The sequence below is a fragment of the Gossypium raimondii genome, chromosome 3, assembly GCF_025698545.1.
Source record: "Gossypium raimondii isolate GPD5lz chromosome 3, ASM2569854v1, whole genome shotgun sequence".
NCBI lineage: Eukaryota > Viridiplantae > Streptophyta > Magnoliopsida > Malvales > Malvaceae > Gossypium > Gossypium raimondii.
In genome coordinates this window covers 21,730,234-21,740,575 of record NC_068567.1, presented here as the reverse complement: position 1 = coordinate 21,740,575, position 10,342 = coordinate 21,730,234, and the positions used below count along the sequence as shown (strand labels likewise).

Here is a 10,342-nt window from a genome sequence, read left to right as displayed (position 1 = left end):
CCCTGTTTTGCTGTCTGACAGTTCCGACCACTCTTCACTAAAATTAATTATCTCATTGTACATAATTCGGATGATGTTTTAGCTTGTTTCTTCTAAAATAGACTCATTAAGGATTCTAACCATATAAACTATAACTCATAATCATTTTTTACAATTTTTAATGATTTTCCAAAGTCAGAACAGGGGAACCCGAATTCATTCTGACCTTGTCTCACAAAATCTATTATATCTCATGATTTACAATTCCATTGCTTACATCATTTCTTTTATAAGAAACTAGACTCAATAAGCTTTAGTTTCATATTTTATTCATCCTCTAATTCAATCTCTACAATTTTTGGTGATTTTTCAAAGTTACACTACTGCTGCTGTCCAAAACTGCTTTAGTGCAAAATGTTGATTTCCATTTTGCCCCAAATTTCACAGTTTATACAATTCGGTCCTTTCTCAATTAACCCTCAATTAATCTAATTTTCTCAATTAGTACTTTACTAGACATTATAAGTTGTTACACAACTATTGAAATTCAGAATTTCCACATATAACTCTATCTTCAAACTCTTTTACTATTAGGTCCCAAACATTCACTTTCTATTCAATTCTTTCAATAAAATCAGCATATGAACAATTTAAAGCTCTAATTTCATGCTAAATCATCATATACTTCCAGCACATATTCATATCAACTTTCAACTTCTTTCATAAAATCAAAACTAATGAATTTAACAAGTGGGCCTAGTTGTAAAAGTCATAAAATACAAAATTTCAAGAAATAGTCAAGAATTGAACTTACTTGTAATAAAAATATGAAGAACCAGCTTGAAGAAGCCCTTCCATGGTGTTTTAGCTGATGAGAATTCAGAAAATGAAGAGAAATCTAGATAATTCCACTTGGGTCCTAACTTTATTAAGCAAATTTTGCAATTTTCCAATTTTGCCCTTAATTCTCCTTACTTTCTTGCTGATTTCATGCCTCTGTTGTCCAGCCCAAATAGACCTTGGGTCTATTTGTCTTTTAAGCCCTCTTCCTTTTATCATTTAAGCTATTTAATCATTTCCCAAAATTTTGCATTTGTTACAATTTAGTCCTTTTGTTCAATTAATTATCGAACTTTAAAATTTCTTAACTAAACTTTAATACTAACTTTTAACACTCCATAAATATTTATAAAAATATTTATGGCTCAGTTTAAAATCCCGAGGTCTTGATACCTCATTTCGATTCTAATTATTTTAATATTTATTTCTAGTGCACTATTCACTATTTCAAAATTTTCCTAACTTCATATTTAACTTATACTTACTAAATTAATAATATTTTCTACCCATTTGTCGAATTTAGTGATCTCGAATCACCGTTCCGACACCTTTGAAAATTCAAGCCATTACATTTTTTTTTCGTCGGATTTGTGGTCCCGAAACCACTGTTCCGACTAAGCCTAAAATCGGGCTATTACAAGCTGCGTCAATCATTTTCATTTCTATGGGGAGCAAACCCTCGTAGAAATACTGAAGAAGTGATTGTTCGGTCAAACCGTGTTGAGGACAACTTGCACACAGTTTTTTGCATCGCTCCCAATAGTTGTAGAGCGATTCACTCTCCATTTGGCGAATTCCTATTATGTCTCTCCTAAGTTCAGCTGTTCGCGATGCTGGGAAAAATATGTCAAGAAAAACACGAGATAAGTCATCCCACGTTGTAATAGAACCGGGGGGGTAAGTAAAATAACCATTCTCTTGCTGTATCAACTAAAGAAAAAGGAAAGGCCCGAAGTTTGATTTCATCTTCGGTTACTCCCTGTGGTTTCATGCTTGAGCAGACCAAGTGGAATTCTCTCAAGTGGGTATGTGGATTTTCATTTTTCAAGCCTCGAAAAGTGGGCAAAAGGTGAATAAGGCCTGACTTCAACTCGAACGGGGTTTCTCCGGCTGGATAGTTGATGCATAACGGTGTTTGCTTGTTGGGAGCAGCTGCTAGTTGACGAATGGTTCAGTTCGCCATCTTTTCTAGTTAAACAAATTCTGCTTCTTTTGTTTAAAAAAATGGTTCGGTCTCAGGTTCGACCACTTCGACTCGTTTCCCACGTTGAATTGCTTCTGTATGAATTGCTTGGCTCAACCTTTCGACGTCGGATTCTAGGATCCCTTGTCCTAGCTCAACTTCTGCTTTACTTGCACGTTTAAGAGCTTCTGTCTCTTTTCGTCGTGCTTGTGCTGCTTTCTCGATCTCTAGGTTGTATTCGAGATCTTCGGATAAAGATCTGGTCATGAAGATGATTTAAACCATTTGTAAGTGTTGCCAGTCCTCGGCAACGGCGCCAAAACTGATGGTTGTCAAATCCACCAATATAAACCTACGCCTAATTTACAATTTAAGCAGTATAGGGAGTAGGGTCGATCCCTCAGAGACTGGGTTTACTGCAAATTGTTGTTCTCTTGACCAGATTTATGTCGGGGCAGTTGTCGTGCCCAAGATATTAGGGGGAGGATAAAATCAAAAACCTGAAACCTGAAATAAATAAATAAAACTCGTAAAAAGTAAAAGTTGAAAATGAAATAATAATATAAAACAGTTAAATAAATTTGAAAAAAAATTAATTAGAATAAGCTCAGCTTTAGGCACTGATTTTTTCTCGTCTTTAAACCGATCCTCGAAATTAGATGAACTCCTCTTTCCAATAAGCTAGTTATAGCTACCAAGGATGCCTCGGACACCAACTCTTCCTTGTGTAAATTAGTTATGGAACGTCCAATAACTAACCCTTACCGATCGAACAACCACGAAACGTTCGTGATTTAGAACTCCGGCAGCCTTGCGTTCTAGAAGAGCCTAGCTCGAACCAATGTCCTCAACTGCGTGAGACATTTAAATCCGGTTACTACTTCCCTTGACGGAACCAAACAACTATCTTCACTTGGCACGCCAATGTGTTCACAGAAAACCGATTAGAAACGTTTCTTTCGAAATTCCAACTGTACGTCTAACCACACTAACTCAAACGACGTCTTTTTTGACTTAGTGTTGATCTGACTTTATGAGTTGACAAAATCATACTCTTAATCTGGAGAAGTAATAAGTACTGGAATTTTAGGAGTTAAATTGCTCGGGTTCGTAACTCACGGATTTTGACGAGGCTAATTTCTGCCTAAAGTTGAAAATGGGTTTATTTGGCTAAGGTTTGGGACATGATGGTATTGGGCATAATTGGATAAGGTAAAAAAATAGGTGGAAAGGATGGGTGGTGTAATTAAATACGGAGGCTAGAAATTTAGTAATATATTAAAATGGATGGTTGGCTACTGGAAATGAAAAGGGAATTTGAAAAAAAATTGCAAACGATTTAAGGAGGTGGCTAACTAGGAATTAATGAATTGAAGAAAAAGAAACTATGAACAACAGATGGTACGTGAGAAAAAATGGAGAAAAGATTGAATTCAAAGATGAAAGTTGATTTATGAATTGATTGATGATTAAAATGAACAATGTAGCCTCTATTTATACTAGTGGCCTTGCTAAATTAAGAGCCAACTAGTGTAGAAAATCAAGGAAAAATATTCCATGATATAAAAAATATCCCAAAATAATCTCCCACTAAGTCAACAATTTCAGCTAATTATTCTTGGAAAAATTCTGCTTTGGCCCTCCTTCTTTGCTTCTTTCTTCAATCTAGACCAATTGTTTCATTTTTCTTCTATTTAGCCCCAAATTGCACCCCTGCACAAAATTCAACAAAAACATGGAAAAATTAGTGGTGCACTCTCATAAATTAACCAATTTAATTACATAAAATATGTAACTTTGGCATTTAATCAAACTGTCCGTCTATTAATTACAAAATTATTTAGTCATGAAGTCATTCCACTAAAGTACCATGACTAAGATCTCCTTATTATATACTATTACAAAAGCTACTTTATCAAATGTCCGTCCAATGACCTTATCATATATGTGTTACCCTCATAAGATATTCTTAATATCTTTGGGATAAATTTGTTGTCCCAATATGATCCTATTTTATCTCGTGGTAACCATTACATCCTCCTTCATGAAAAGTCAATTACGAACAAGTAGTAATTAAATCATTCGTTTTAAGACAAATGACTTGTGGCGACGTTACTTTACATCTATCATATAATGCCAATAAGAGAATATCATTTACCCTTTGTTAGGCTATGAATTCCACTATTATAAGTGAAGTTATGTCATGCAGAAGTCAAATACCCAACATACCAACTTTCGAATCTATTACCAATTGAACTTAGGCTATGAATACATCAAATCATTCGAGTCACTCATACATAGTCCGTCACTTACTCAAGATTAAAGTAAATTACACTATGAACGTCACAAGTGAATAAATCCATAAATAGATTTAGGATTTACTCTACTTGGGTTCTGTCCAATGTATTGCTAATCCAGACATTCACATCTATATATCTATCTTTTGGGAGTCATCTACTTCGATACCAAATACAAGGTATGTTCCTATTTGGAATTGATAGATGACATATTAGTCTTTCAATTAACTTGCTGAATTTCAATTATACTACGTACGTGTTAGATTATCTGTTAATACAAGTTGTCTTCTTGAATTATAATCCATCCACATAATGCAACTTAATATTAGTTAAACATTAGGCAATCAATGAACCAATATTTTCTTTTATTTTGTTTTGCATGCAAAAACCATTGAGGACAATAAACAAAAAAAAATTAATAATAATGATGGAGTTTTATTAAACTAATTTGTTTGAAAATTTTCAAGTACATAGACATAATCACTACACTAAAGACGCTAGATCCCAACTCCAGTTGCATTTATAGATTTGATTAATCGTATCTTCCAACAATATGTTGATAAATTTTTGGTGGTGTTCATTGATGATATTTCAACGTATTCGAGGTCCGAGGATGATAATGATAGACATCTCTGAGTTGTTCTACAGATTCTCTAAGAAAAGAAGTTATCTGTAGAGTTGAGTAAATGTGATTTCTAGTTGTCGAAAGTGATTTTTCTTGGTAATCTTATTTTGACGGTTGGTGTTAAAGTTAACCTTAAGAAGATAGAAGCTATCTTCGAGTGGAAGGAACCTAAGAATGTTACCGAGGTTAATAGTTTCTTGGGTTTTAGCTAGATTTTATTGTCACTTTGTTAAGGGTTTTTCCATGATTGCCACTCCGTTGAAGAAATTGTTGTAAAAAGGTAAGCCATTTGAGTGGAATGAGAAGCATCAGGAGAGTTTAGAGTAATTAAAGGCTATTTTAACTAAGGCTCTTGTTTTGAATCAATCAGAATTAAGGGAAAGACTATTGTTTACGATGATGCTTCATATACTGGTTTGGGATGTATGATGATGTAAAAGGGGAAGGTAGTGACATATGCTTCAAGGCAATTGAAAAATCATGAGTGGAACTATTTGACTCATGATTTAGAGTTGGTGATGGTGGTATTTGCATTAATGATATGATGACACCATTTATATGGTAAGAAGTGTTATATTTACATTAATTACAAGAGTCCCAAATATCTTTTAACTCAGAATAAGTTGAACTTGAGATAGTGAAGATGGATTGAACTATTAAAGGATTATGATTATTTTATTGATTATTATCTAGGTAAGACAAACGGTGGTGTTGATGCTTTGAGTAAGAAGTTGTTGGTGGACTTGAGAGCTATGTTTGCTTGGTTATAGTTGGTGGATGACGGTGGTCTTTTGGCTGAATTGCAAGTTAAGCAAATTAGAAGTTGTTAGCAAATTAGAGATAAACAATTGGTTGATGTGAAGTTGTTAGCAATGAGAAGGTAATTTGAGGAAAATAGAGCTAATGACTGTGATATCGATAATGATGGTCACTTGATGTTCTAAGAGAGGATTTATGTGGCTAGTGATGAGGAGTTGAAGCATGATATACTTCAAGAGGCTCACAACAGTTTCTATGCCATGCATCCTGGAGATAACAAGATGTGTCGTAATTTGAAAGGTTTGTATTGGTGGTTCGGTATGAAAAGGAAGGTTACCGAGCATGTTGCAAAATATTTGACTTGTCAACAAGTCACAGTTGAGCATTAGTTTCTATCAAGTTTACTTTAGTCGATTGCAATCCCAAATACGATGATTTTTTTGATTAGGCTGCCTTTGACTTTGAAGAAAAGATGAACAATTTAACTAATATTAGTGTGAAATATTTTCACATCGCTATGACAATGCGACTACCATGAAATAGCGACTGGTATACCACTATAGTGCTGCTTTTCGAAACCCTTCTTTGCACTGCCCAACAAGTCAATTACAAGCATTGAAAGAAGAAGGAATTCAAAGATTCCTAGCTTACAACCCTAGTGACAGTAAACGTAGCCTTACGATTCAATTAAAAGATTAGTATAAGTTTTGTTTTTAATCTTGGATGAATAGAGTAATTTGAGTGGCGGTGTGGCGTAAAGTTGAGCTGAAAATGGACTTGGGGAAATTTTTTGAGCCATTTTAAGGTCCATGTATGAAGGCCCTGAAATAAATGGATTGGGCTAGAATCAGGGGAAGGGCCCATTAAATCACGAATCAGGTGAGAGAGAGAAGAAGCACAGAGGAAGCACAACAAAAGAAAGAGGTGAGAATCTGGAAAGCCAAAAAGATTAGGAGTGACACAGCCAATAACATAAAAGCACACAGATCGATGGCGTGGCATGAAAATTCCAAATCCCGCCTAAACCCCCTCAATTCTCATTTCGCGTGCAATTGAATTTCAATTTGCCCAAAACTTAATATCTCCGCTTTCGAGTTTCGGCCTCTCAACTCTAGCCTCCTCTATTCTCAACACATCTCTATTTCTATCGCACTTTTATTCCCCTATTCCTCTCTCCCTCTCTCATCCGTAGCTCTAACCCTAGCCCTCTATCAGGTATTTCCCCATCGATTTTTATCGAATTTCCACTTCTTTCTATCGATTTCATCTGCTTTTTCACTCATCTGCGAATTCATTTGCAGGATTCAAACATGAAAGGAGGTAAATCCAAGTCGGATGCCAAGAGCGCCAAGTAAGCTTTTCTCCTTTCGGCTCTTCAGATCGCGTGTTCTAGGACCTCAGATCGTGATGTGTATTAACGTTTCCTATTATTTGACTTTTATTTTTATTTTTATTTTTTTGGTTCGTTTATAGGCTCTCCGTGAATAAGAAATCAACCACGAAAGCTGGAAAGAAATCGGGGAAGGCAGCTAAGGATCCAAACAAGCCAAAGAGGCCTGCTAGCGCCTTCTTCGTTTTCATGTAATCATTCATGATTCTCTCCTGTATTTGTCGGTTTTCTTTAAATTTTTTGGTTTGTTCCGTTTGCTTCGTGGAAAACTCTGGCCTTTATATTCTTCGTAAAAACCACAATCGAAGAGGTGAATTGAACGATTCTTCTTATGGTCAAAGCAAAGTTGATCTTCGAGGATGATTTTACTATTTACATTCATATTTCATCTAATTTTTTAATGTTGATTTCGTGATAAAAGGGAGGAGTTCCGCGAGCAATACAAGAAGGAGCACCCTAAAAACAAGTCCGTTGCTGCTGTAAGTATGAACATTTTCTTTTTTGGATTTTCTTACAGGTTTCTTTCCTTTTCCTTTTTTTATTTTGTTTTCTTAATTTCTCTTTTGGATTCAAATTCAGGTTGGCAAAGCTGGTGGAGATAAATGGAAGAGCCTTTCTGAAGCTGTAAGTATTTTTCTACGTTCAGCACTGAAAATAATCTTCAACATAGATGCAAATATGCATCATGATTAATGTAAAATATATGATTTTAGGAAAAGCGACCTTATGTTGATAAGGCCGAGAAACGAAAGGTCGAGTATGAAAAGAACATGAAAGCCTACAATAAGAGACAGGTAATTTGCTGTTATCTTTTGTTTATACATATAATTTGATGAGTTAAAAGTTAATAAACTTTTTGGATTAATTCCAGGCTGAGGGTCCCCAAGAAGATGAGGAGGAATCTGAGAAGTCTGTATCTGAGGTGAATGATGAAGAAGAAGATGATGATGAAGGCAGTGGAGACGTGAGTTGCAATTAGTATCAGTTTTGTGTCACTGATCTTCTGGCTTATTTTGGACCCTATTGATTCGGGTTTCTCTTTTTTTTGTAAATGCAGGAAGAAGATGATGAGTAGGAAAAATCCAGGGAGGATAGCATAATCAAACTAGGCTGTGATAGTGTTTGATCATCTTATGTTAATGCTTTTTAAATGCAAATTTCATTTAAGCAAAAATGTAACTCTGGATGCTGTTGGTTTCTTTTGACGTTTCGAAATTAATAGTTTTAGATGGGTAATTTGTTGCTACATGTACTTTGCATTTGAAGTTGAATGGCGTAAGATAGGTAAATCCTTTTCTAGAAAATTTGGTCCCTCTTTGTATGACTTTGTTGCCTGTCCATATTCTATTGCTTTTTTGCTGCTGTTCTATTGGTTCATTTATTCTCGTGGCATGCAGCTTTTTAACACAATTCATTTGAAATAATTCCTGGGTTCTTATTCGGGGGCAATAGGGGTAGATGTTAAGAGATTGAACTTAAGATTTGATACCAACCATTTTATGGGACAATTCCTCGGTTTTGCGTTGAATTCTTGGTTCAATGGTCATTTTGTTTGTGTTTCTTCTAATTGTTGCCTGCTATGCTGTTTTCACTTGGAGTTTTGGTTCTGTATTGCCCAGTTTTCTTATTTTCTAAATTAACCTTAATTGTTTCTGTATTTAAATTTTAATTGGTTTATAATTTACATATATAGTCTCTAATATTGGTTTGTATTGTTAATAATTGTTTAATATTGAATAATATGTAAAAATGAAGATGGATTTATCGTACGCTTTTCTTCATTATAGTATTTTATGATAATAATCTCATTTTACTACATTCTAATTTTACTCCTAAATTTTATCTCATTTTATGGTAATCGATTCTGTTTTATATATATTTATCGTTCAATCTCCAATTTTTTTTATTCGGTTAGGCTTTTGTTAGATTACCTAGTAGAAAAAAAAACCCACAATTTAGCAATTGAACGTCCGTAATTCTTCGGGTGTAGTTGATTTTATTAATTTTGTGAAGTGTAAAGCTTTTATTTAGTCTCTGTTTCTTGCTTGTCAATACACACTTGTTTAATGATACGGACTATTAGTATTCGATTCGTATGTATTGCGTCAAAATAAACTAGTGGAGTAGCAGTGTTGAAGTTTTTATAATTACTTTTTGAGAATAGCAGTGCTTAAAATTTTTAAATCATAGCCATCTCGAATTTGGTATTTCTACCGTCGTTACCACCCCAATCTCCAATGGAAAAAAGAATTCTGCCTTTAGGGGAGAAAATGACAAGGCTAGTTAAAATTCCTTTTGGGTTTGGGTTTATCAAATAATCTCGAGAAAAAGTTGATGGGCTGGCTTAAGAGAGCAAAGCACACAAGGCCCATGACACATTTCATAGAAAGAAAGTGGATTTGCTGGTTTCTACTGATTGCACTGTTTGCATTCCATGAAGGCGAAGTCGGAGACCTGCAGGCGCGCCCCTTTACAGGTTTTTTTCCCTTAATTACTCCTTCTGTTTGCGCTATTCTCCTATTTTCTTTTATTACTGAATCTGCTTTTGTCTTTGCCTATTACTGTTTCCTGAAACTCGCTAACTGCAATTTTCAAATTAGGTTTTCGGTAACCTCAGCAAATTAATGTCAAGGTTTAGGGTTCTTTCGTATATTATGAAGATTTTTTTTTGGGGGGGGGGGATTTCACAGCCTTATGAGCGAATAGTTGTTCGTAGTTGGGTCATCTTCTTCCTTTTGATTTACAAGGAGTGAGTCAGTAGTGACCCATAGTAAACCGTTGGTGGTTATTGAAGTGTCTCCCCTACAGTCTAACCATATGTGTGTGTGTGTGACAGTAATACAATCTTTTTTTTTGTCATGGTTATTTTGGGGCAGTTTTAATTTTATTCTCGGTGGTTGCGATAGGGGAGATTATTGAAGTCTGTAATTTAAATTGTGATGCAAAGTTAGGGCACATGATGGTTACACTTGATCTCTGAACTTCAGGTAAGTTCATCTGTTGAGAAGCTTATGTGCTGATGCTCTTTTCGTTGCACCACATATTACAATAAAAAGCTTTTTCATTCTCTTCCTGGTCCTTTTTTCTTTTCTTTTCCTGTTAACTGCTTTTTACAAGAAATAAATTCAGTGGCCTGTTTTGTGCTGTAAGTGTGCCTTGGTGTGCAAAACCTGAATCTGTGGCTCACTTTTCTAAATGATGAAGATGATCCTAGAGGATCTTTTTTCATATTTCTGTGGTAGAATTGGTTGGGGTAGTTCAGAGGCTGT

At 35.0% G+C, this 10,342-nt stretch overlaps 1 protein-coding gene and 1 non-coding gene across 2 annotated transcripts; both read left to right on the top strand.

The window, feature by feature from the left end:
• The first annotated feature begins 6,738 nt into the window (after positions 1-6,738).
• On the top strand, positions 6,739-8,377 carry LOC105793859 (high mobility group B protein 3). Its single transcript, XM_012622718.2, has 8 exons — positions 6,739-6,898; positions 6,985-7,034; positions 7,157-7,264; positions 7,495-7,552; positions 7,653-7,697; positions 7,787-7,867; positions 7,945-8,037; positions 8,131-8,377. Exons 2-8 carry the CDS (start codon positions 6,994-6,996, stop codon positions 8,146-8,148), a joined length of 444 nt encoding a protein of 147 aa, XP_012478172.1. The 5' UTR covers positions 6,739-6,898; positions 6,985-6,993; the 3' UTR covers positions 8,149-8,377.
• A 1,656-nt stretch (positions 8,378-10,033) lies between these two features.
• Positions 10,034-10,097, top strand: LOC128040297 (small nucleolar RNA snoR101). The gene has a single exon (XR_008194953.1). It is a non-coding gene; the product is annotated as a small nucleolar RNA snoR101 (small nucleolar RNA).
• Positions 10,098-10,342: the final 245 nt, after the last annotated feature.